The 26,590-nt window shown below is 47.8% G+C and overlaps 1 protein-coding gene across 4 annotated transcripts in view; it reads left to right on the top strand.

Annotated features, from left to right (window-relative positions):
• The first annotated feature begins 390 nt into the window (after window positions 1-390).
• CACNA1A (calcium voltage-gated channel subunit alpha1 A) overlaps window positions 391-26,590 on the top strand; it is a 238,217-nt gene continuing 212,017 nt past the window's right edge. For 2 of the 4 annotated variants that reach the window (XM_079917172.1, XM_079917171.1), the window contains exon 1: window positions 949-1,242. In XM_079917172.1, the coding sequence (XP_079773298.1) occupies window positions 950-1,242 (293 nt within the window). In that variant the 5' untranslated portion in view covers window position 949. Of the gene's footprint in view, window positions 1,243-26,590 lie in introns of all 4 variants that reach the window. The other 2 variants (XM_079917174.1, XM_079917173.1) reach the window with 2 other exon arrangements.

The raw sequence follows: 26,590 nt of genomic DNA, 5'->3' as shown, positions 1-26,590 counted from the left end.
GAATTTTCAGGATTTCATTGCTGCAATTTAACCCCAAGATGAGGCACGGTTGAGCGAAACGCTGCGCGCACACGCACACTCACACTCCTTCGTGAGCAGAAGAGGCAGCCGCTGGTGATTCAGGAAGAAAAAAAAAAAAAAAACAACACCCGGACCCTGCGGCTTCAAGACTCCTTAAGAGCCCTTCGGAGCGTTTCCCTCCCCCCTCCCCTTCTTTCCTTAATACTCTTAATTTTAATTTAATTTCATTTATTTGGCTACAGATCTTCCAGCATTTTTAAGGTCTAGGAACTCAAGCAAAACAGAAAGGGGGATTTTTAAATTTGGGGGGCTGCCTTCCCCCCACCCCCCAGCAAAGACTTGGGTTTTATTTTTATTTTTTTAACAAAAAATGTTTTTAAAGAGCCGAGCGCACTCCTTTTGCAAGATGCCAGCCTGACCCGGACCTCGGAGGAATTTGAAGCTTCCACTGCGTCCCGGGGGGCGTCCTTTGCAAACCCTTCGAGTCTTAAAGGGGGTGTGCGTTTTTTTTTTTTTAACTGTGTTTTTTTTTTTTTTTTTCCTTCCGGAGTGGGTGGACTGGGGATTGCCTGGATTCCTTCCTCGGTTATTTTTTGCCTTGCTTCCCTCTCCCCTCCCCCCCTCCCCGGCCCCCGCGCCCCGCCCCCGCACCCTCCTCCAGCCCCTCCTTCTCTGGGGTCAGCCAGGAAGATGTCCCGAGCTGCTATCCCCGGCTGGGGCCGGGCAGCCGCCTTGTGAGCCCCCGACCCGAGGCGCCGAGCCGCCGCCGCCCGATGGGCTGGGCCGTGGAGCGTCTCCGCAGTCGCAGCTCCAGCCGCCGTCTTCACAGCCCCGGCAGCATCAGCATCAGCATCGGCGGCGGCGGCGGCTGCGGCGTCTTCCGCATCGTTCGCCGCAGCGTAACCCGGAGCCCTTTGCTCTTTGCAGAATGGCCCGCTTCGGAGACGAGATGCCGGCCCGCTACGGGGGAGGAGGCTCCGGGGCAGCCGCCGGGGTGGTCGTGGGCGCCGGAGGCGGGCGAGGAGCCGGGGGCAGCCGGCAGGGCGGGCAGCCCGGGGCGCAAAGGATGTACAAGCAATCAATGGCGCAGAGAGCGCGGACCATGGCCCTGTACAACCCCATCCCCGTCCGACAGAACTGCCTCACGGTCAACCGGTCTCTATTCCTCTTCAGCGAGGACAACGTGGTGAGAAAATACGCCAAAAAGATCACCGAATGGCCATATCCTTTGCCCAAACCCCGGCAACTGCGCCTCCCCCTCCTCCCTCGCTTCCCCTCTTCCAGGCTGGGAGAGACCCGGGGGTTGATGGGAGGCGGGGGGGGGGGGGTGGTCTTCCAGGGGCTGGGAGAGGGGGCACCGGGGAGGAGTGTGGAGCATCTCTCCACCCCGAGCTGGGTTGAGGTACCGTGGAGGCTTGGGGTTGTGGGCGCCGGGGGAGTGGATTCCGCCCAAGGACCGATTTCAGAATGAGTGCTGGGCCCTGGGGTCGTACAGGGGCCTTTAGAGCCAGTTCCGGATGGGTCAGAGTTCTCCCCGAATGAGCGTAGACCAGGCCGGGGCCTGAGCACTCTGCCCAGGGCAGAGGAAGCATGGGGTCCTTGGCTGGGTTTCCTTAGCCGCCCCTCGCCGGAATCCACGGTTGCCTCCAGAGCTGGAGCCCAGTCCCAGCTCTCAGGCCTCTCCACCCCTGCTTGCCCGAGGTTGGGGGCTGCCCTCAAGGAGGGTGCCTAGGGGTTCCCAGGGCCAAGAGCCAGTGGGAGAGCATGTGGTCTTCACACTGAGGGGCCAGCACTGACCAGAATTAATATCTCGGGATGGACCGCTGGCCAGGAAGGGATGGGGGGCATTTTATTATTCCCCATGTCTGCAGGTTCCATTTCCTTCCACCCACTGATTAGGGACCTCATCATCTTTTGAGGTGTAGAAAACATCCCATTTGCCCCATCTGGGGCCCTGACCTGGAAGACCCAGGATGGGCTACTTCAATAAGAAAGATAGGACAAGAGAAAATGAGGTGCTGGGTCCTTCCTAGGCTGCCGTGTTAGGCCTTGGGTTGGAATCTGCTTCTTCCACCCTAGAGACCCGGGAGGGGACACCAGGAGAGTCAGCATCCATGTGGACATCTTGGGCAGGTAAATGACTTTTTTTTTTTTTAAATTGAAGACCCAGAGGAAGAAAGTGGAGTACACATTTTCCTCTGCTGAGATGCTACCAAAATCCGGATCCCCTTGTGTTTCTTTAAATTCATGCCTGCTTGAAATAAACCTTGAGGAGGGCTTAACATCTGTTGAGATGTAGGGAGGCAAGGATGGGTAATTAGTCGGGCTTTCTAGCAGTTATCTAAGCATGACCCAGATTCCAAGTAGGGGGACGAACCCTGCTTCCCAGGCTGACTGGCCACCGTGCCGTGCCCAAATGTGCCGCTCCTCGGCTCGGTTCCAACTGGCTGCCCTCGGAGTAAAAACGAATGGGGCTGGTTGGGCCCGTGGGCTTCACTGATGAGCCCCCATCCTTTTTGTGTATGGTTTTGACAGGTATATACTCAACAGGGCTGAGCCCCAGGTGGTCCTGGGCTTGCTTATTTGAGGAACACGTTGGCTGGTGGATTCACTTTTAGGGGGGACCAGAATTGAGCAGGATTTTGGCTGCTGGGTCCGGAAACTGTAACAGAGGCCTCTGAGGTTTTGGAGTGTGTGTGGGCAGTCTGCTTCTAGGGTGGTGAAAATTAAGAGGTTCAGCTGCTGTCTTTTTGGAGGGGTGTACCCCTAACCACGATGTCATTTTGATTGGTGCCCAAGGCAGGAGCCAAGTCTTTGCCTCCTAAGTTTCAACCTTGTGATTATCTGTTGAAATGCTCAGGGGTCTCGTAATCACTCTGCCTGTCTCCCCCCAATCCCTGGAGGAGTGGGGGGAGGCATGGAGAATGGCAATGTGTCAACGTGCGCAAGATCAGATAACTCAGGGGTGTCCAGGAGGGATTCACTGGGCTGACAGGTTTCCGTGTTGAAAATGGCTTTAGATCGCCTTCTGGAGCCTGGATTTGGAGTCTACTAGGAGGAAAGGAAGAAGGTGGGAATCCTAATGTGTCCTTAGCTCACCCCGGTCCAGCCTGAATCCTGATCAGAGGGCTGTTGGGGAGGGAAGGGATGGCAACAGTCCCTCGGAAGGAGGGATCTTAAGAGAGGGATGCAGGTGAACTGGTAGCACTCAGTCCTTTAGAGGTTTTCTTTGGCTTTCTTGCTCTTGGGAGCTTTGTGATGAGTTTGTGCATTTTGCTTTTTGCAGCCAGTTTTTGTTCTCTCTTTGGCCTGAGGCAGCAAACACATTCTATAGCCCCACTCTCAAAGGGAAAGCTCTCCATCCCCCGATCTGTCACCAACCAGAGTCATCCAGGACTGAGCTTTCTCTGGGGGGGAGGTGATGAGAGGGGAGGGGACAGAGAGATGGGGGGCTAGATAAGGGCAATTTGGGCCAATGCAAAGAAATGGAGTGTGGAAACACCAAGGAGTCAGGGTACCAGGGGAGAACATGGACTTGAGTATCTAAATATTTCTGCCATTAAAGAAAAGTGTTGAAGTACTTATTTAGAACTTTTTCAGGGCCTCTCACTGTTGTGGCCTCTCCCGTTGCGGAGCACAGGCTCTGGACGCGCAGGCTCAGCGGCCATGGCTCACGGGCCCAGCCGCTCTGCGGCATGTGGGATCCTCCCGGACCGGGGCATGAACCCGTGTCCCCTGCATCGGCAGGCGGACTCTCAACCACGGCGCCACCAGGGAAGCCCTAGAACTTTTAAAATAAAGTCTAATGTATATATATACGCACATGGGAAAGTATACAACTCAAGTCCAGATTAGTTAAGTGAACATTCATGCCACTGGCACCCAGGTCAAGGAAAAAAACGTAACCAGCTCCCCAGAAAGTCCCCTCCTGCCCCCTCCCAGTTACTCCCCCCGATAAGGGTTACCGCTACCCCGACTTCTGACCCCATGGGTTCATTTGGCCTCCTTTTGAGCCTCCTGTAAATGGAGTCAGAGGCCGTGTTCTTCTGTGCCGGGCTTTTTTTTTTTTTTTTTCCCTCCACAATCTGTCTGTGAGATGTGTCCGTGTCACTGTGGGTCGTTGTGGGTTGTTCCTTCTCATCGCTGTGTGATATTTTATGGTTTGACTCTCCCACAACATACTTCTCCGTTCCACAGTTGAGGGCCATTTGAGTGATCTCCAGATTGCGCATGTCTTTGGTTGAACTTTCTGGGGAGGCGTTTCTCTTGAGTTTATACCTAGGAGTGGAATTGCCACTGCCGTTCTTTGATGTGCATGTCGCGGAACATGTATTTGGAAATGGCATTTACTGAGGGTTGCAGGTGAGTGGGCAAAGCAGGTTCTTCACCGTCACGGGGAGGAGTCAGTCAGTGGCCGTTCCGTGAACTTGGCTGCGTGCTCTGAGGGCCTAAGAGTGTTACTTCCAAATGCAGATTCCAGCATGGTACGCTGGTGGAGGGAGGGTGCAACCTTGCATTCCCCATGGTCACAGGCACTTTGCCACTGTGATTCCTTCCCCTTCTGCACCCCACTTTCCTCGGGAGCTCAAGCTTGAAGCCATCAGTGAGAATTCAGGGGTTCTCATGAATTTCATTTTTCTCTAAGTCAGGAGACCCAAATGGAAATCTTTGATGTTCAGATTTCCATCGGTGCTTTGCACTCTTGAAGGATTCCAGGCAGCAAAGCTGTCTGGATCACACACCTTGGTTCCGTGTTCTCCTCGACTGGAAGTCTGATTTAAATATGGCCGTGACGGCCTCTGACGATGGCTTCTGAAGAGCTCAAATCTGTCAGCTCAATAAGGCGCATCTGTCAACCTTCCTCGAGCCCCCACTTAATGCCGCTTGCTCCTTCTGACGCGCTACCAAGCGCCAATGTGAATGTCATCTTCCCCCAGTCCTGCTGATGCCAGCAGATCTTGCGCTGAGCGTGGTGTAGGAATTTGGGCCGCGGACTCAGGTCTGTGTTGTCACGCTCCTTCTCCTGAAGTGCTTGCAGGATTCCGGGCTTTCATACCCTTGTTTTCAGGACTCTTCACAAGAAACCCAGAGTCCCATCACATCAGGTAACCCACGGACACTGGCTGATTGGCACTCAACCCCTCACTCACCTCATCAGAGTCTTGGCCCACCCTGAAAATTACCTTGTGCTAGAAGGGCAGGAAAGAATGACTGTATAATTCTTCTACTAGATCAGCGTGGCAGGTACTTCCAGAAGGGCAAAACTCTGGGAAGTAGGAATTAGCATGGTTTTTTTCCCTTGGGTCCCCCCCCCCCCACCGCCCGCCGCTGCAAAGGTGCGATTCCACCTCCGCAATCCCCAAATCTAAAAAGCTCTGAAAACCGAAAGATCAGCTCATGTAGGGGTTAAAAAACTACCTTGAACTGACGCAAATTTATATGCTTAAGTTCCAGTCTTAAATTTATCCCACGTGGTGTGCATTTTGGTGTATTTCACTGAGGAAACAGTAGATACGCTTGAGCATGGGATGCTGCTCCGGCAGACCCAGTGGGAGTGTTACGTATACGTGGTAGCACTTTGCAAACTTTCCCGAGCGTGAGGATTGCCTTGTTAAAATGATGACTCTGGTCCAGCAGGTTTGGGGTGGGGTCTGGGATGCTGCTTTTCCAACAAGTCTCTAAGGATTGCCCATGCTGCTAGTACACGGGTTACACTTGGAGTATCCAGGTCACATCATAGATGCATCCTGTTATCTTTTTTTTCCTTTTTCTCAAAGACCGGGTTTATTGCGGTATAAATTACTTCCAGCAAAATTCACCCTTTTAAGCGTAAAGTTCTCAGAGTTTGACAAATGCATGCAGGCATGTAGCCACCACCCAAATCAAAATGCGGAACCGTTCCATTACCCCACAATATCCCCTAGTGACCATTTGAGTCAGCACCCCCCTACCCAAGTGCCTTGCAAGCACTGATCTGTTCTCCATCCTTATAGTTTCGCCTTTTCTAGGAGGTCGTATACATAGAATCATATCGTATGTAGTCTTCGGATTCTGGCTTCTTTCACGCAGCCTTTGAGATCCATTCATGTTGCTGTGTGTGTATCGGTAGCTCATTCTTTTGAGTGCTGAGTAATATTCTATGGGACGCCTGGACTGGAGACTGTTCATCCACTTCCCAGGAGATTTGGGGTGTTTCCAGGTTGGGCGATTATGAATAGAGCTGAGGTAAACATTGGTGGATGGATTTTAGTGGGAACTTTGGGAACGTACATTTTATTTCTCTTGGGGAAATAAATACCCAGGAGTAGGATTGCTGGGTTATGTGGTAAGTATGTGTTTATAAGAGACCGCCAAACTGTTTTCCAAAATGCTTGTGCCATTTTACATTCCCATCCCTGTGATCCCTTTAAAGACACCAAGTTCTGGGCTTCCCTGGTGGCGCAGTGGTTGAGACTCCGCCTGTCGTTGCAGGGGACACGGGTTCGTGCCCCGGTCCGGGAGGATCCCACATGCCGCGGAGCGGCTGGGTCTGTGAGCCATGGCCGCTGAGCCTGCGCGTCTGGAGCCTGTGCTCTGCAAAGGGAGAGGCCACGACAGTGAGAGGCCCGCGTACCGCAAAAAAAAAAAAAAAAAAAAAAAAACCCACCAAGTTCTAAGCTCCAGAGCACGTCTGGCCTCGAGGGTTTAGCATAAAGGATTGTGGATGTGTAGAAAGTAGAGGAAGTGGTAGCCTTAAGTGCCAGTCAGAGAAATGAGAAAGGGTGAGGATGTCATTTGTAGCTCTGTTCCTGCCCTGGTTTGAGGTCTAGCAAGGGAGGGGGGTCTCCAGTGTGGGAGAAGGGGGTCTCTGGTTGGGGGGTGCTTTGGTCCTGCCACTCGGCAGTGAAAAGCAAGCTCCCCGAGGCCATAAGACCTATATCCATCATGCTACCCACCACTGCCACCCCATCACGCCTGGCACACAGTAGGCACTTCATTAATGTTTGCCCAGTGAGCGACAAAAGTGCTTCTCTTCACCCAGTTGCCAAATCTTCGAGATCTGATTCACCTATGTACCCATGTTTTAGCTTTTCAGTGGGTTTTAGGTGTGGATCTTGGAGTGACAGGAGGGGTGTGTGTGCATGAGGGTATCAGACCAAAGGAGGTCTCTGAAATGTTAGTGCTTGAGAAATTGGGGAGCAGTGGTTCCTTGAGAGTGGAGTCTTCCTTCAGGGGATTTTGGGGGCACATCTGTTGGGTACTTGGGAATTAGGTTCACACACCCCCCATCGCCTCCCCAGTAACAAGCACACAACATGCACTCCTCCAACAATGGAAGACGCCACCAGGAAGGTGGATTCAATCCAGAGATGGTCAGGACCCTGAAGCCCCTCAGTTAGTCCATTTCTGGGGACGCTAACTCAGCTCCTCAGGAGGGATCCAGGTGGTGCTGTGAAATACAACAGGGAGGTGAGGGAAAGCACCCTGAACTTTGGGTCAGCCAGGCCCAGGTTCGAATGGCCCACCCTAGCCAGGCTGCCTTGGGCATCAGAGCCTCAGTTTCCTCATGCACATGGTGAGGATGTTGCTTCTGATATAGCATGTTCCTCGGAGGACTCTGGAGGAGGTCACGTGGGGTCATACATGAGAAATGCCCAGCACAGTGTCCGGCATGGAGAAAGCTCCAAAACGCGTGAACCATAATATTGGAGAGCACTTTTCGCTCGTTATGTTCCTTTTTGGAAACTTTGACTAGAAACCGGGCTGTCTGGGTAGGAGTGGGAGCAAAGGGTCCCTCAGTTGACTGGCCAATTTGGACTTATTAATCTGAGTGTGGCACTCTTGTTTTTTTTTTTTTTTTAAACATTCACAGAATATTTTTTTAAATTAATTTATTTACTTTTTTAATTTATTTTTGGCTGTGTTGGGTCTTCGTTTCTGTGCGAGGGCTTTCTCTAGTTGCGGCGAGCGGGGGCCACTCTTCATCGCGACGCGCGGGCCTCTCCCTGTCGCGGCCTCTCCCGTTGCGGAGCACAGGCTCCAGACGCGCAGGCTCAGCGACCATGGCTCACGGGCCCAGCCGCTCCGCGGCATGTGGGATCTTCCCGGACCGGGGTACGAACCCGCGTCCCCTGCATTGGCAGGCGGATTCTTAACCACTGCGCCACCAGAGGAGACCCACTCTTGTTTTTTTAATTGAAATATTTGATTTACAATGTTGTCTTAGTTTCAGGTGTACAGCAAAGTGATTCAGTTATACATATACACATATATATTCTTTTTTTTCAGAGTCTTTTTCCTTATAGGTTATTATAAAATATTGAGTATAGTTCCCTGTGCTATACAGTAGGTCCTTGTTGTTTATCTATTTTGTATATAGTAGTGTGTTTATGTTAATCCCAACCTCCTGATTTATCCCTCCCCCCCTTTCCCCTTTGGTAACCTATTTGCATTCTCTTTTCTCTCTGGAAGCTTTAAGGGAGGAAAAATGTATGCCCACTTGACCTATTTTTCTGTTCTCTTCGGTCTGAGATAAAATTGTCTTCCTCTCCCTTGATCCCTTCCTCTGTGGGTGACAAGGTAAGGGAGTTTTAAAATGTATAATTAGCTTCCCTGCCCACCGCCCCCCACCCCCATCTCCTTCTTCTGAGCCAAAGGGTCCAGCCCAGGATGGAGGCTGCAGGCTTAGGACAGCTGCTGTGGCCGCCCCAGGTGACTCCTGAGAGTTTAACAATAGAACCCTGCTCAGCTTTGGGGTTAGAATGTATCCCCCTCTTCCCCCAGTTTCTGTCTTCTTTCTCCCCTCTCCCTCACTTCCTGGGAGAATAGAGAAGGCAAGGAACATTCCAGGAGAGGGATCCAGGTGGGTGGGCTCAGCAACTTATGTTTCAAAACCCACTGGGCTTTAGTCCTTGTCTGGGTAGGGTGACCAGATGTCCCAGTTTGCCTGGGACTGTCCTGGTTTTAGCATCTTGAAAAATCCAGCAGTTCTGGGCAAACAAGGAAGTTGGTGACCCTACTGGTGAGTTCTTAACACTCCAGAGATGAAGGGAGCCAGAGATGGTGCCAATGCCCAGGAAAGGAGAAGATAGGTAGCTTTTTGCCTCTGAAAAGCTGCGAGTTTATCTTGGAATGAATTGTGCTTTTGGAAGCTGCTTATTTAAGGCAGCTAATGCGAGAGAGATCCCGGCTCTGAAGCGCGAAATTCCAGAGTTAAATACGGATCAGGTTTTGTCGTCTCTCTTGGGTCAGAAGCGGCTTTATCTTCTTTTCAGCCTGGGAGCATTTTTGGGTCTTCCTTTAAGGTGTTCCCTGCTCAGGTTGGACCTGGAACTTGGGATTAGCAGCCCTCCCCCCATAACACTATTTAGGAGGCCTGCCCCCCACCTCCCCGGAGCAATGAGGGAAACTCAGTTTCGTCACCCACCTGCCAGTAAATAATAATCACACTGTTAAGTTCTGTTCTCATTTTAGGCCTGTGCGTAAAATATTATATAATTTTAAACCAATTTTAAAAGTATTTTTATAAAGCGGCGTTTGCAGGAGGGCTAAGTCTGATCTTAAGAATCAATGAACATATTCGTCTTAAATGAGACATTGGTATAGACCTAGAACTTGCTCTGTGTGGGGTTACACAGTTTCTGACCTGCCATATTCTTTTATCTCATTGACCTTTATTACTTCCTTTATTAAGAATAATGGGCATGGGCACCTCTGCTGACCTTCACTTTCTGCTATGAAATGTTTGTGGCGTCCATGGAGGGATGTGCTTGTCTGAGCAATAGCACCAGGGGTGGAGGCTAAAAAGGAGGAGAAGAGGTGAGGAGGGGAAGTAATATAGGGTGGAGATGAAGCAAAAGGCTTGGGGGGCAGGGGACCCCTGGTTGCAAATCTCAGCTCTAGCTCCCAGTAGCTGTGCTCAGTCTCTTCATCTGTAAAATGGGCATAGTAGTCCTCCATCCAGGGAACTGGAGGATGAAAAGATACTGAAAGCATGGGGTGTATATGATCACTCTGTAAAAAGTATAAGAATGGGGGAAAAAATAGTATCAGAATGGACAGACTGTATAATCCCATGCGGCAAGGGCTGGGTCGGTTGTGGTCACCACTCTGGCCCTGTGCTTGGCACCTACAGTGGCTGAATAGATCATTGTGGGGTGTTTTCTTTCACCTCAGGGTAACAGCCAACTGCTTTCATCCTGTTCTGAGTTTACAGCACACTCTCAATATCATCTCTCCTTTTCCTTATTTTTCCTTATTTATTTTACTACTATATGGAAACACTGGTAGACCCGCCACCGAAGTCAAGAGCTAGAACAGTGGTCCTCAAAGTGTGGTCCCCAGCCCGGCAGGGTCAGCATCACCTGCTCTAGGGCAGAGATGCTTGCACTTGGCGTGCACCAGTGTCCCCTGGAGGACTGTTGAAACACTGGTAGCTGGGCTTCGCCCCCCAGAGTTTCTGATTCAGGGGGTTTGAGGTGGAACCTAAGAATTTGCATTTCTAACAAGTTCCCAGATGCCGCTGATGCTGCTGGTTTGGGGAGAACCCTGAACTAGAACATGATCAATAACTTACCTCTACCTGTATCCTCCCACCCTGCCTTTACTTCCTGCCCCTCCCCCACTTCACTCCCCCAAAGGCAACCGCTCACCCTTGGATTGTGTGTGTCTTATTCTCTTTCTTTCTTTCTTTTTAAAAAAGCTTTACCACATATTTAAATATGCCTTAACTCTGTAAGTTTCACCTTCGTGGTTTCTGAGCTTTTTAGCCTTCTGGAACTTGCACTGGCTTTTTTTCACTCAACTGTATATTTCTAAGATTCATCTCTCTTATTTGAGTATAGCTGTAGGCTGTTTACTTTTCTCTGTATAATATTGTATTCTGTGATGATACAACAATTTATCCGCTTTCCTGGGTGATGGACATTTGGGATGTTTCCAGGTTTCTTGTTTTTTTTTTGCTATTATGAACGGTGCTGCAGGACTGAATAAATAATTTTTGAATGAATGAATTCAAGGTGTTAATTTTAGTCTGTGTACTTGGGAATGTCGCTTCAGCTAGAATCAGCTGAGATTCATCAGCATTTCTGGAACACCAGCCATCTGACAGGCACTGGCTAAGCCATTTCACAGTCTATACCCATTATTCTAAGGGCTGGGTCAGCCAGGAAGCCCCTGTTCTTCCTTGTCTTCTGAAAGTCAGCCTGTGTTTTAGGCATTGGCAGTTGCTACAGTAGTAGAGAAGCAGCAGGGCTGAGTTGAGAGCATGGACTCTGGAGCCAGTGGGCTGGGGTTCAAATCCCAACTCTGCTAGTCACTAGCCATGTGACCTTGCTCAAGTCATTTAAGCGTTCTGTGCCTCAGTTTCCCAGTTTGTCCGCTGGGGATTCTAATAGCACCTATCTTGGAAGATTAAATTAGTTAATACATGTTATGCTTAGAAAATAGTGCCTGGAACTTAGCACTATATGTGTCTATATGTAAATGGATTGATGTATCGACGGATACATGGATGGATCAATGGGTGGAAAGAAGACCCAGTGCTTGGAATAGTGCGTGACACATAGTAGGTTCTACGTAGTATTAGTTATTCTTCTTCTGCCTTTTCTTGTCAAGGCTCTCAACTCCCTTGACCTCTGTTATTCTCTGGCATCTATCTCGTTAACCCGTTCTCCTGGATGATAAACTAAACCACCATCACTCCAATGTATAATCCAAGGGGAAAACAATCATGGGGTCACGTTGACTGTAGATACTAGAATTCCATGATTCCAAGGCCCAGGCAAAGTTTTCCTCATCTCAGAAATCCTTGTCTATCTTTCTAATCAACTTCCTCTCCCATCCTCTACATCCCACTGCCAGGTTCTCTCCAGTGCCAGACTCTTTCCAGTCTGCCCACAGCTCCCCCTTCCTCTAACCATACCCTACTTTCTAGCCTTGCTTTAAGAGCACCATCTTTGAAGACATCAAAGACTTCAAACCAGTGAGGATAGGCTGGCTTCTGTGCAGTTCTAGCAAGGACCTGGAGCATTTGGGTCTTGCATAAATGGGAAGAGTCAGAAATGTTTGTGGATTTGAATTCTTTTTGGAAGAGTTGTTAGAATGTAAAATTTTAAGTCTGGCCTGTTCCTAATCACAGTGGAGTCTTTTAAGTTAAGGACCATCAATCGATATTTGTGGTTTAGAGAAGAGAAGCGTCTCCTGCGGTTAGTGTTGAATGCATGGGTGGATGGAAAGATCTGCGGATGGTTGCACAGTTGGACAAATAGGTGAATAGGTTAGGTGGGATGAAGGAAGGCAGGATGGATAGATGAGAGAAAGAAAAGATGGACATATTGGATGGATGGGTGATTGGGTGGGTTATAGGTGGGTGGATAAGTGTTGATTGGTGGGTGCCTAGATGAGTGGTGGATGGATGGATGATGAAAGAAAGAAAAGATGGATGGGTGAACACATGAGTGGATGAGTAGATGGCAGATGACTGACTGGACTGGATTGACAGGTAAAAAGATGGATGGGTGGATGAATGGATGGATGGATGTTAGATATAAGGGTGTATGGAAGGGTGGGTGTCCATTTCTCAGTCTCTCTGATATTTGGTGTTCTTATGGGCTTGGGAATGACCAAGTCCCTCCACTTACCGCCCTCAATGTCAGATGAATCTTGCATGCTTTGTGAAAAGCAATAAGATGTATGCTTATGTCTTACTCTCTACTTAGAAAGCTCCTTGAGGGTAGGGAACAGTGATTTACCTTCCTCACATCCCCCACCAGTTCCCACACTATATCATGCATGAGTGTTTGTTAATTGAGTAGTGATGAGGAAAGTAAACAGTGTTCTTCACAAAGACTATTAAAATTCTGGAAACACTCTGGTTTTGTTTATTTCAGCACTGGGACTAAAAGTGGAATTCCTTGGATTTTGCTTCATTGGAGAAGAGTGGTGGGCTAGTGGAATATCTCTCTTACAAGTAGGCTGGGTAAATGTCCCAGATGCTTACTCACTGCGAGAGATTGCGGATGACAGATGTACCAGGTTCTACAAGGCCCCTCATGATCTAGTCCCTGTTTTGTCTTTGATCTCATCTCTTCCATTCTCTACCCCTTCCACTCTATCTCAGCTCCACTGGCCCTTTCTGCCCACCGCTAGCTTATTTGCATCTGTAGGCATCTGTGCTGGCTCTTCCCTCTACTTGCATCACTGTTTCTCCAGGTCTCCCCATGGCTGATTCCTTCTCTTCATTTAGGTCTCAGCCCAAAAGTCACATCCTCCAAGAGGCCTATCCTCTTCATTTGTTGAACACCTGAAATACAAAGAAGAACATAAAATATATGTATACTCTCCTATCCAGAGAGAATCTCTGGTGACATTTTTTTTTTAATTTTGTTTATTTTTGGCTGCATTGGGTCTTCGTTGCTGCACATGGCTTTCTCTAGTTGCAGCAAGTGGGGCTACTCTTCTCTGTGGTGCACAGGCTTCTCATTGCGGTGGCTTCTCTTGTTGCGGAGCATGGGCTCTAGGTGTGTGGGCTTCAACAGTTGTGGCTCGCGGGCTCAGTAGTTGTGGCACACAGGCTTAGTTGCTCCATGGCATGTGGAATCTTCCCAGACCAGGGATTGAACCCGTGTCCCCTTCATTGGCAGGCAGATTCTTAACCACTGAGCCACCAGGGAAGTCCCTGGTGACATTTTATGGTTACATTCCATACATTTTTATGGATATAAGCTTTTCTGAACACATTTCCATGCCACTAGATATCCTTGGACAGCAACATCCGGGCTACCATGTACAGTTGTACAGAGTACACACTGCACAAGGGTATTGTATCTCATTTCATAGGCATCATAGAGCTGTACATTTATTATTTCAATTTCTCAGATGATGAAAGCTTCGGTATCTTGTTCTAGCAAAATGAAGATATTATGACAATTTTTTGACAGATGGACCTAACAACTTGAAAAAGGGGAGTCATTTAAATTCACACAGTGGTGCTGTATGGGTTGGCAGCAACCCCAGAAAAGACTGTTGTTAATATCTGATGACATTCCACTTTATGGATATATCATACTTCTTGTAATCATCCCCAGTCGTTTGTTTTGCTTGTAAACAACAGCGCTACAAACATCTTTGTGCATAAATCTCTGTCCAAGGTGCTGATTATTTTCAACATAAAATTCTGGTCTAGAGATGTCACTCAAGTCTTAAAACTGTTGCCACCACTTTCCCTGAATATGTAAAAGAGATTTTGAGACCAAGTGACTTGAAATTTAGGAAGCTGAGGAGGAGTATGGAAAGAACAGTTGATTGGTTTGGAATTTTTCCTAGGCTGCATGTAAAACAGTGTTTTTGAACAGGGGGTGATTTTTGCCTTCCAGGGGACTTTTGGTAATGTCTGGAGATACTTTGGGTTGTCACGAATGTGGAGGGTGGGGTGCTACTGGTACTTAGCAGATAGAAGCCACGGATGTGCTGAGCATCCTAAAATGCACAGGACAGCACCCTCATCCCACCCCCAATAAACAATTATCCAACCCAAGATGTCAATATTGCTGAAATGAGAAATCCTGATGTAAAAGACATCACGGATTCCTTGGAGGAGAGTGGGTGGATTTAGAGTTTGGGGGTTACTTAAATTTTACTTACAGTTTCTCTTCCTATCTGGGTGTCTAAGCCAGCTTTCTCTGAACTTTAGATCCCACACTATCAGCAACAGGCTTGCTACTGACAGATTCGTTGATGTAAATATAGATGAGTATATAGAAGGAAATCTCAGCTGGAAAATGTTGGAATGAAAGCTGCTGCAACCTCCCTTTCTCCCTCCTTCTCCTTCTGTTGCCCAGTTTTTAAATCGTGTCTCACTTTCTTTGGGCTCCTGGCATGGTGAGTACTGCTGGTGGAGACAGTGGTTCTCTGTTCCTTTAGTCCCCACACCCAAGGTTGGCCTTGGGCATGTCCAGGACACCACTGAGACAGATTAGCTTAGAGATGTGAAGGGGGAAAGGAGTGCATTCTGATAAATTCATTCCTTCATAAATGTTAACTGAGCACCTACTATGTGCCAGGTGAGTGAGGGGAGAGGAGGGAAGGAAGGTGACAAGGGTAGATTGTGTGGGCCACAGTGAAGATTTTTACGCCAAAGGAAATGGCATCATCATTCCCATTTTCCACCTGGCACACCTATACCTTGTTTTCCATAAGAAAATAGTGCCCTTTGTGTCTACACAATGTTTTGAGGGCTGCTGGTTTTCCTCCAATACTAGCTACACTGCAGTGAACTCCGCTGTGTTGATGTCTTTACACACGTCTGTGACTGTTTCCTTAGGACAGATTCCTGGAGGTGGCACATCTGGGTCATATGTCAGGCTTTGGGGCCAGGCTGCAAGGAACAGTTAGTCTGTGCCTTTTCAAACTCCGAGGTCCCATTTTCCTGATTATATGGCCCAACTAGATTGCCCTTGATTTTATATCTTCACCAACCAGGTAAGTGAAAAGTGGAATCTATTTGTGGTGCCATGTGCATTTCTTCAGTTCCCAAAGATGCAGAGCATTTTTCAAATCCATACGGGCTATCTGTGTTTCCTTCATGGTGTCCCTGGTCACACCCTTGGCTCTGTTTTCTCTAGGGACATTCTTCATAGATATCTTTCGGGGAGGCTGCACCAGGTTCTATAGACACTGAGGGGTTCTGTTGCTCTGTGTTGTGTTCGAAGCAGTATAGTGGTTACGAGGGAGGGCTGTAGAACCAGACTACCTGGGTTCAAATCCCAGCTCTGTTTCTTTCCAGCCGCATCATCTTGGGCAAGTCACTTCACCTCCCGGTCCTCAGTTTCCTCATCTGTAAAATGGGCATAAAATGAGTTCCTGCCTCGTGGGGTTGTCATAAGGCGCAAGCAGCACTTAGAACAGTGCCTGGCACACAGTGGGTCATAAATAAGAATTTGCCCTCATTATTGTCATGGGCTAGGCATTAGTTTCCTCTCTCCTCCATACAATAGTGTGTGTGTTTCTGTGTGCCTTTGTTGGTGCACCTTTTATTTCAGGGTGCGATAGCCACCACGTGATTAAGAGTTAGCTCTCCAAGAATCAGTGCCACCGTGGCTCTTTTAACTGACCAAACAGGATCTCCCGCGCTTCCCCCGCAAAAAAAGCAACTGGACCATGTTTCACATTCACGATGGGTTTCCTTTCCTTGGCCCCTGTGCTTGTTCATGTCTGGGATTTCACTAGATCTCCAGTAAAGACGAAGTGTCACATCCCAAGAGAAAATGGAAACTGACTGCCTTTTCAAATCGAGTTAGTAGCCCCTCTTTATGGAGAGCTTATGAGCCCTCAGGCTCTCTGATTTAATCTTAATATCAGTCCCAAGGGCTCAGTGGGTTTATTTTTGCCCCCACTTGACAGATGTTCACACTGAGGCTCAGAGAGTAAAGTCACTTGCCAAGGTCACACATCTATCATATGGGGAAACTTCATGGGACAGGTAATGGCATGGCAGGAACAAAGGCCCAGAGAGGCAGATGCTCAGGTCCTGCCTGGGAAAACATCTGTGCTCCAGAGAGGTTGGCATGCCTATGGGAAGAGATGGTACAAAGGAATAGTTAAGGGACAGAGTGAAGGGACATTGAGGTCAGCCAGTACTAGGTTCCTCTCTGACAGTGATGTTGCCTTTGGGAAGTTACTTAACTTCAGTGATCCTCAATTTCTTCATCTTGACAATGGGCAGAATAATATTTTCCACCCAGAGATGCTGTGAGGATGAAATCAGTGGTGAATGACAAAAATCATGCTCGGCACAGAGTAAATGCTCGACAGGTAGCTGAAACTCTCTGTTTGCTCCTTAGTACAGGCACTGGGACACAAACACAAACAGACAGACACAGACCCCTGCCCTGGTGTGGCTAACATTCTAGCTGGGGAGACAGACCAAGGACCAGTTAAAGGATACAGTTGGTGTGGTTAAGTGCTGTGGTGCAAAAATAAAGCAGGGATAGGAGATACAACAGGGTGGTGAAGACAGAGGGTATTGGCGCTGAGAAGCTGAGCTAGGAGGAGACCTGGGGACAGGTGTGGGCTTGAGTTGGGTCACTCTGGGGAAGCACAGAAGTGAAGAGCAGCTGTAGTGAGGCTGGAGGTACTTTCATAGAGGACTCTGTCTAGAGAGTGAAAGGGGTAGTTTGGGGAGACCCAAGGTAGGGCTGCTGAAGGGGACCAGTGAAGTTTCCAAGCAGGTTAGCGATGCTAAAAGAGAAAAAAAAAAAAAGGAAGAATGGAGTAGAACCAACTTCCTTGCTCCTCAAGATGTCTTCTCATCCTTTATCCCTTTGGGTCACTTAAAGACATAAGCAAAGGGACCGAGCTCAGGGTTATTTTCAAGACTCTAGGTTATTTATTAAAGTTCGAGGCTATCATTTGTTCTAACCTGTTGAATGTCTTGTGCCTTTCTTCTCTGGGAGGTTGTCTAGACCTGCTATGCCCAGTAAGGTAGCCACTAGCCACACATGGCTATTTCCACTTAAGAATTCGCTAAAATTAAATAAACTGAAAAAGTCACTCCCTTAGTTGCCGCAGCCACATTTCAGATGCTCTGTTGCCACATGTGGCTAGTAACCATTGTACTGGACCATACAGATTAGTACATTCCATCATGGCAGGTTCTGAGACTTGCTGCTGCAGAACCTTCCAGCAGCAACAGCATCTCCTGGAGGGAGCTTGTTGGAAATGCACAGTCTCCATCCCTCATCCCAGACCTGCTCAGTACCAATCTGTATTTCAACAACACCGCCGCCCCCCAGGTAAGGTTGGAATCTACCTGAAAGTTTTAAAAATGCTGATGCCCCGAGAGTTCCCTGGTGGCTTAGTGGTTAAGATTCCAGGCTTTCACTGCCATGGCCAGGGTTCAATCCTAGGTCAGGGAACTGAGATCCCACAAGCTATGTAGTGTGGCCAAAAAGCAAAACAAAATGCTGATGCCCCAAGCCTCACCCCACAGATGCTGGTGAGATTGGTCCAAGGCTGTCCCTGGGTACGGGGACTTCTGAAAACTCCCCAGTTTTCAAACTTCAATCCTAAGATTCAGCTAGAATTGGCAGAAAGCACCGAGTAGTCAAGAACACTCAGAAAGCAAGTGAACTGGAGTTGGAGCTGTGTGATCTAGGACAAGCCACTTACCCTCTCTGAGCCGCAAATTCCCTCTCTGTAAAACCAGGAACCTGACGGCACCTCCCTCCCAGGACTGTGGGTGTAAATGATGTGACGGTTCAGAGTGCTAAGCAGGGGACCTGGGATGTGGATAGTAAGTACTTCCTACATAAATGTTACTTTTAAGAAATGAAATCAGGAGCCTTAGAGCTAACAGCTGGAGTAGAGGAAACAAAACTCTATTTTTTAATGGATTTTTTTCTTTTTTAAAAAGATTGAGGTAATATTCATTTAACATAAAGTTAACCATCAACCATTTTATCTTAAAATTTTTTATTTTATGTTGGAGTATAGTTGATTAACAATGTTGTGTTAGTTTCAGGTGTACAGCAAAGTAATTCAGTTATACGTATACATGTATCTATTCTTTTTCAAATGGTCTACATCAACCATTTTCTCTCTTTTTTTTTTTTTTGCGGTACGCTGGTCTCTCACCGTTGTGGCCTCTCCCGTTGCGGAGCACAGGCTCTGGATGCGCAGGCTCAGCGGCCATGGCTCACGGGCCCAGCCGCTCCGCAGCATGTGGGATCTTCCCGGACCGGGGCATGAACCCGTGTCCCCTGCATCGGCAGGCGGACTCCCAACCACTGCACCACCAGGGAAGCCCTACATCAACCATTTCAAAGTGTACAGTTCAGTGACATTTAGTACATTCACAGTGTTGTACATCTGTCACCTCTCTCTAGTTCTAAGACATTTTCATCACCCCAAAAGGAAACCCCATACCATTAAGCAGTCACTCCCCATCATCCCCTTCCTTCCCCTGGTTGCTAGTCAGCATTCTGTCTTTGTGGATTTACCTATTCTGGTTTTAGACTTTTGTAAGTGTCCTGCCCCTGGCGCCGTCCCCTCTCGGCATCCCAAGAGAGACTAGGACAAGGCCCAGCTCTTTTTATCGCTGGGTCTTTCCACCTCTGGGATGACGGCTGCCCCCACCGGTGTCCCCCTCCGGCACCCTGGGCTTCACCCGTCAGCCACAGTTAATCCCAGCAGCAGGCCCCGTGTTCTGCTCTCCTGAGGCTGCCACAAATGAGAGGTTTCATCTCAGCTGGGTTTCTCCTAGTTAAATATTTAATAAATAAGACCTACAACTTGTGATGCTGAGAGTGTTTGATACTGAAATTAATGAGGGGGAGAGAGTCCCAGGCAGCCCACAGGTCCATCCATGCCTGAGCCTGGCCATGGGCACCCTGGTGGCGCAGACCTGGGCAGACATCTGGATCACCACGCTGGGCCATGCCATCCTGTGTCCCCTGGGTGTGGCCTCCCTCTCTAGCACTGTGTCTGGCACAGAGTAACCACATGATGCATATATGTTAAAAGCGAGATTGTGTGTGTGTGTGTAGAGGAGATGGAGGAGAAAAAGGCAGGAGAGAGAGAGGAGGGGGAAAGAAAATGGAGAGAGAGGGAGGGAGAGATGGAAGGGGAAAGAAAAAGATCTGGAAGGATCTGGAGGGAGGCAAGGAAGACAGTGATGGGGGAGGGAGAGAGAGACACAGAGAAAGATGAAGAGAGAGAGAGATATGGAGGGAGAGAGGAGAAGAAAGAGAATATCATTTCCAGTATCTTTTCCCCTGCTCATCATCCTTGACAATCTTTTCCCCCGCTTTTCCCTCTGTCTCTCCACTTCTCATTTCCTTACTCACGCCTTCTTGCCAGCCCCTCATCCCTTTTCATTTCCTGTGTCTCTGTTATCTTTTAATTTTCTGTCTCAATGTTTGTCCCCTTTCTCTTTCTCTTCATAAACCAACGTTTGGCGTATGTGCCTTATTCTTTCCTAGTCAGTCTTTAGCCGAAGACTGTGTGTGTGTGTGTGTGTGTGTGTGTGTGTGTGTGTGTGTGTGTGTGTGTGTGTGTGTATTGGGGGGAGTGAGGGAGAAAACAAACCTAGAAAAGAGTGTAGGAACATAGATGAACATTTAAAAAACCATGTTATGATACAAATGAACTTATTTACAAAACAGAAGTAAACTCACAGACATAGAGAGCAAATTTATGGTTACCAAAGGGGAAGGAGGGGATAAATTAGGCATTTGGGGTTAACAGATACACACTACTGTATATAAAGAGATAAACAACAAGGTCCTACTGTATAGCACAGGGAACTATATTTCATATAACCTATAGTGGAAAAGAATCTGAGAAAGAATAGATATATATTTATATGTATAACAGAATCAATTTGCTGTATACCTGAAACTAACAAAACATTGTAAATCAACTATACTTCAATTAAAAAAAAAATGCCTTTCATCCAGGTCTAGGGCCAGAACACGGCCATGTCCTCAGATTCTCCCATATGCCCATCCCCCATCACAACCCCTCCCAGATGAACCACTATTGAGGATTTTATGGGAATCCTTAGCTTGCTTTTCTTTGTGGTTTTACCACCTAGGTATGCAATATAGTTAAATGTTTCATGGTTTTGAACTTTATAAGTTTAAAATTACGTGATATGAATTATTTTGTATTTTCCTCATTGGCTCACAATTACATTGGTAAGATCCATTCTTATTGTGGTGGCCACGGCTCCTTCGCGGTCATATTTGTTCACTGATGATGAACATGTGAGTCTGTTCTCTTTTGGCTGCTGACAATAAGCAACGTTGCTAGTTGTTATGGGTTTTGCTGCACGTGTGCAAGAGTCTCTTCAAGGTACATGCCTCGATGCAAACGTGCTGGATATTAAGATTAGTGCGTCTTCCATTTGACTCAATACTGCCACACTGTTCTTGCAAAGTGCTAATCTACACTCCTGCCAACAGTAGCTGAGCATTCAAGTGGCTCAACACTTGGTGGCTTTTTAACTGCAACCTTTCTGGTGGATGTGTGACGATGTCTCATGGTGATCTGAGTTTGTGTTACCCGATTACAAAAATGGGTAAACATATTTTAATACGTTTATTGGCTGTTCAAGTTTCTTCTTTTATGAAATGCCTCTTCATGCCCTGTTCACTTTTTTTTTATTGGGTTGTTTGATTTTTTTTTTCTTCCTAGTGATCTGTAGGTGATCCTTATGTATTCTGGAAACTGGTCCTTCATCATTATATGCTGTGCAGTATCTTCTCTTAGCTTGTCTTTTGGTCTTTTTTATGACATCTTTTGATCAATAGCAGTTCTTAATTTTATTGTGGTTGAATTTAGAAATCTTTTCCTTTACAGTTTGTGGGGTTTGCATCTTACTTAATAAAATTGTTTCTACCCTGAGGTCATATTGTTTCTAAAACTTCTACAGTTTTGCTCATTGTATGTCTTTGATCAGCATGAAATTGATTTTTGTGTATAGTGTGAGGTCGGGGTCTGATTTCCTTTTTATTCCATAAGAGTTGTCCCAGCACCATTTGTTAAAAAGTCCATCCTTGCCTCAATGATCTGCAAGACAACCTCTCTGACTGTTTAACTTTTACTTCTCTTGGTCTTGTCTGTTTTCATGCTCAGCCAGTCAAACCACACATATTTATTGAGTGCCAACTATATACAAGGTACTGGGTTACAATGATGAACATGGCAGATGCAGTCAGTGCTTTCGTGGAGCTTACAGTGTGGCAAGGATGACAGGTAAATAGCTATGGCCACTTAAGTTACAATTATAAATGCTATAAGGTTTTAGGAAGGACAAATCCAGCTTGCTCTGAGAGGAACACATAAAACAACCTCCCCCGGGACTTCCTTGGTGGTCCAGTGGTTAAGACTCTGCGCTCCCAATGCAGGGGGCCCAGGTTTGATCCCTCGTCCGGGAACTAGATCCTGCATGCTGCAACTAAAAGATCCTGCATGCCGCAACTAAAGATCCTGCATACTGCAACTAAGACCTGGCACAGCCAAATAAATAAATATTGAAAAAGAAAACCTCCCCCAAGGAAGTGGTGATAACCCCCCACTGTGGTGATAAGTAGTGAAGAGACTCACCAGTGGCGAGTCTTTAGTGGAACTCTGATATAGAGAGGGCAGGAGTGGTGGGAAAGATGTTCTTCCCGGAGGGAACAGCATGTGCCAAGGTCCTGTGGCGGACGATTAAAAATTTGGTATTCATTTCAAAGGCACTGTCTGGTCACTGGAGCAGCAATGCAATGAGATTATATCTGTGAACAGCCCCCCTGACTGCTGTGTGGAGGATGAATTCTATGGGAGCAAGAAAGAAAGCCATGAGACCTGTGAGGATATCATTGTAGTCCTTCAAGGAAGAGACCGTGTGCCTTAGATTGAGATGGTGGCTGTGGAAATAGAACTCACTGGTCAGATTGAAAGATATTTTGAGCTGGCATAATTTCCCCCCTCCCTCTCCCCTCTCTTTATCTCTGTTCCTTTTCTGGTTGAGTTTTCTGGGTGAGGAAAGCAGTTTGTGTTCCTGCCAAGGATATTTGCTCTGAAGGATATATTTGCCACAGATGGTCCTGGGAAATCTAGCCGAGAGAGTCACTGGACAGCCCCTGGCCCCCAGGGTTTTCTGGATTTAATTCAACAGTGACCACTTGTTAATAACAATATGTTATTTATGAACAATGAGTTGATAGTTTTTCCTTCAAAACGCCGATTAGCTATTGCGTCATGTGTCACCCCAACTAACCCTAGTGAGATGAGTGAGAGAGAGAGACGAGGGTTTTTATATCAGTTTTACTTTGCATTAGGGCATACTTGAGATCTCACCAAAAAATGTTGGTTTGGGGATTGGAATTCAGTACCTTGGCTTCTGGCCCAGTTCTGTTTTTATAAGATCACAAAATACTCTTTTGCAAACCATTTCCTACTAGAGTGCTCCTCGGTAATATACAGGGCTTCAGGTCCCTTGACTGTAAAATGGGAATTAAAATAAAATACCTATCTCTAAGCTTTGTGCCTGACACATAGTGAGGACTCATTACGTTTACCTACATGAATTCATTAGTGCCCTTCAGCTGTAAGGAGCAGAAAACTCAAAGGGACTTAAGCAAGAATAGAGGAGTTGACTAGCCTATGAGACGGAAGAGTATAGAAAGTGACCCACTTCTGGCTTGTCCGGATCCACAAATCAGATGACATCATTAGGCTTTGGTTTCTGGGCTCTGCTTTTTGAAATTGGCTCCATTCTCCATGTGGACGGGACATGCCTGCAGTTCCAGACCTTTGGTCCTCTCCAAAGTGATTCTTTTTCCCAGCCATCCTCCCAGCATTCTCATCAAATGATCTATTGATTTTGATTGGCTGTGCTGGGGTTATGTGCTCATGCCTGAACCAATCACTGTGGGGGAAGGGGTGCTCTGATTGACTTAGGCTTCAGTCACATCATCGGGTCTCTGGCATTGGGGGTGGAGCCAACTCCACGGGAATGGGGAAGAGGAATGGTCCTTTTAAAGGTGTATTAGGGTGCACTAGCTGGCGTAAAAAAACAACCCTCACATCTTCAGTGGCTTAGTACAGCAAGAATGTACTTCTCACTTACCTATAGCCCAGTCGGATAATCAGCAGGTGGCCTTCCACATTGTGATTCCAGGGCCCAGGCTCTTTCCATCTCGTGGCTCTGCTATCCCGTAAGCGCTTGTAAGTTTTGCTTCTAGCCTGTAGGGAGATTAGGAAGGCTCACACAGGAGGTTTCGGTGAGTCACATCTAGAAGTAGTGAACCTCATTTCTGCCAGCATGCTAATCGCCCAAAATTTTGTCCCATGGTGTGTACCAGAGAGGGCTTCATTAGGAAACAGAAGACACATCAAGAATTGAATTAAGAGACGTGGGCGGGCAGTTACCGAAGCAGAGAGGGAGGGAGGAACAGCTGCCCCACAGGAGCTGTAACCTGAGGAAGCCAACAGAATAAATGCCCCAACTTCATGCCCTTCCCCCATATCCCACCAGGGATCCCCATTGTCCAAACCCACCTGGAAGCCAGAGGATAAGGAGCTCAATGAGGCTGTCTGCACAGGTCAGCCTCCTTGGGCATAGCAGAGTGGAGAAGGAGGAAGAATGGATTCTGGGTAACAGAAGACAGCCCGTACCATGGCTCACCTAACTGCAGAGCGTACCTGGACATTGAGTCCGTGTGTGCATCCAGGAGGAGGAGGTTTGGTGGACACATTACGTTGTCTTTTACACAAGGAGAAATCAGGTTCCCGGATGGCAAAAAAAAAAAAAAATCTACTCTTCTGCTATTATTATTGTTGCTGGTTGTGGTGTGATTATTGGTTCTCTCTGCATGCTAATACCTCCTTTACTCTTTCCTCACCCTGAGAGTTCTTTCCCTTTCAGAGGAAATTTTTTGGTGTCCTTGAAAGGTGTTCAGTTTTATGCCAGGCTTGAGTGTGGGGTCCTCTGCTCAGACACCGGATAGTTTGGGTGTCAGCAGACAATCAGTGCCCCTGGCAAGGCCCTTGGCTTAAACCAAGGCTGTGGGGGGGAAGGTGCGTGGATGGGGTCAGAGAGGGCAGCTTCCTGCCCAGAAAAAGTGACTGTCTTGCTGGAGGTGAAACCTAGGAGAGGCCCTTCAGGCTGAGCCCAGGAAGGTGGACTCTGGTCCTACCGGCAGGAAGCAACTCTCCAACCCCACATCTGCTCCCTCCTCTCTTTGGCAGCCAGAAGTAGGTGCACAAGAGAAATTGCAGCCCGGATGTGCTAACAATGGCTCAATGGCTCGCGCCCACCCCACCCCAATCTGGTCCGGCTGTGTTAGAAGTGGATCCCCATCTCTAGCCTCCTGCAAGGTCAGCCCAGCGACTGTAACAATGGCCTGTCCCCTCCCAGCCTCACCTACTTCTTTGAATCCCCCAAGACTTTGTGATGATGAGGCCAGCACTGTCTTGACTTCCTCCATTCAAGCTTAACTGGCCTCTCCTCCCCTCCATGGAGAGCAGAAGAGCAGCCCCTCATCGCCTCTGGCAGCCAACCGGCCAGGTCCCCTCCTTCCTCCAATCACTCCAAGATCCAGGACAACAATGAGAAGAGAGGTGGTCAGACCCAAGTCCTCCAGGGCGGTGTGTGGGGTCCACCTCTCATGAGCTCCATGCTTCCTGGTTTTCATCACCTTCTTCCCAACTTTGTCGCATCCCTGCTTCTGACAGTAATGGCAGCACAGATTCAAATCTCAGCTGGACCACTGGCTGGCTTGGGCAAGTGACTTACCCTCCCTGTGCTCCAGTTTCCTCATCTGTCAATAAAGACAGTCATAGTAACAAGAGTCCTGGACAATAGGGTAAGCACCTCACTTGTATCAATTAAATTCATCCTCTCAATGCCTTAAGGGGTGGGTACCATTGTCATCATCCCATGTAGCAAAAGAGAAAACCAGGACAGAGAGGTTCAGTAGCTTGTCTGAGGCTTCCTACCCCACGAGCAGCTCAGGTGGGGTTTGAATCCAGGCTGTCTTGGCTCCAGAGCCTGTGCTCTTCTTAATCAATAACAGCAGTAATGATGATGTCCTAATTCAATGTGTTATTGAACAGATTTAATGCAATAATGTAGGCAAAAGAGCTTCGTCCAGTGCCCAGCACATAATCACTTAATATAGATGTTAATTATAATTACATCATTTTATATTATAGAGTTATATAGTAAGATATAAACACATGCTGTAAATACTTAATGTATTAATATGTAGTTCTGTGTTATTGTTATAGTACAGGGGCCAGCAAATTGTTTCTGCAACAGGCCAGATAGTAAAGATCTGAAGCTTTGTGGGCTGTAAGTCTCTGTCGGAGCCATGCAGCTCTGCTGGTGGAGCAGAGGCACCCATGGACAATATGTAAACAAACAGCTGTGGCTGTTTTCCAATAAAACTTTATTTATAAAAACACACCATGGGCCGTAGTTTGCCAAGACCTGATACAGTAAGTATTAATATATGTCAGCAATTTCTTTTCTGTGTTCCTCTGTTTAGATCCTTCTTTTCCCTTCCTTTCTCACAAGGCCAGACTTTCGTTTTCTTCTTTGTTCTGGTCTTTTAGGAAAGCGTGTCAGGCCAAGGAATGTACACTCTCTCCTAACACCAGGCTTGTTTGTCCGATAAGACACGCAGAGTGAGGGTAGCAGACCCCTACCTCACACTGCTCCTTGCCCATTGCTGAGTTTCTCTGCCTGAGGGAAACCCATGAGGATCTCCAAGCTCCTTTCCCCACAGCAATCCCCGCCCCCCCCCCCCCCCCCCCCGCCGCCACACTCACCAGCTCCTGCCACACTGGACTCTTCCCTCTGCCTGGATCCTCCTTCCCCCAGACAACCTCATGGCTTCTCCCTCACCCCCTCCAGGTCTTTACCCAAAGGCCACCTTCTCAGCATCCACACGATTTTGAATTGCCCACCCAGCACTTCCCACCCACTCCCCTGCTTTATTTCTCCCTTTGGCATGCTCTAGCTGTCTGTCTCGCCACTTTACCGCGACCTCCACAACGGCAGGCAGTTTTATTGGTTTTGTCCCCCAGTGTGGACTAG

Source organism: Stenella coeruleoalba, assembly GCF_951394435.1.
Source record: "Stenella coeruleoalba genome assembly, chromosome: 3".
NCBI classification, from domain to species: Eukaryota; Metazoa; Chordata; class Mammalia; order Artiodactyla; family Delphinidae; genus Stenella; species Stenella coeruleoalba.
The sequence above is the reverse complement of the archived record's forward strand: the minus strand, read 5'-3'. Positions and strand labels throughout refer to the sequence as shown.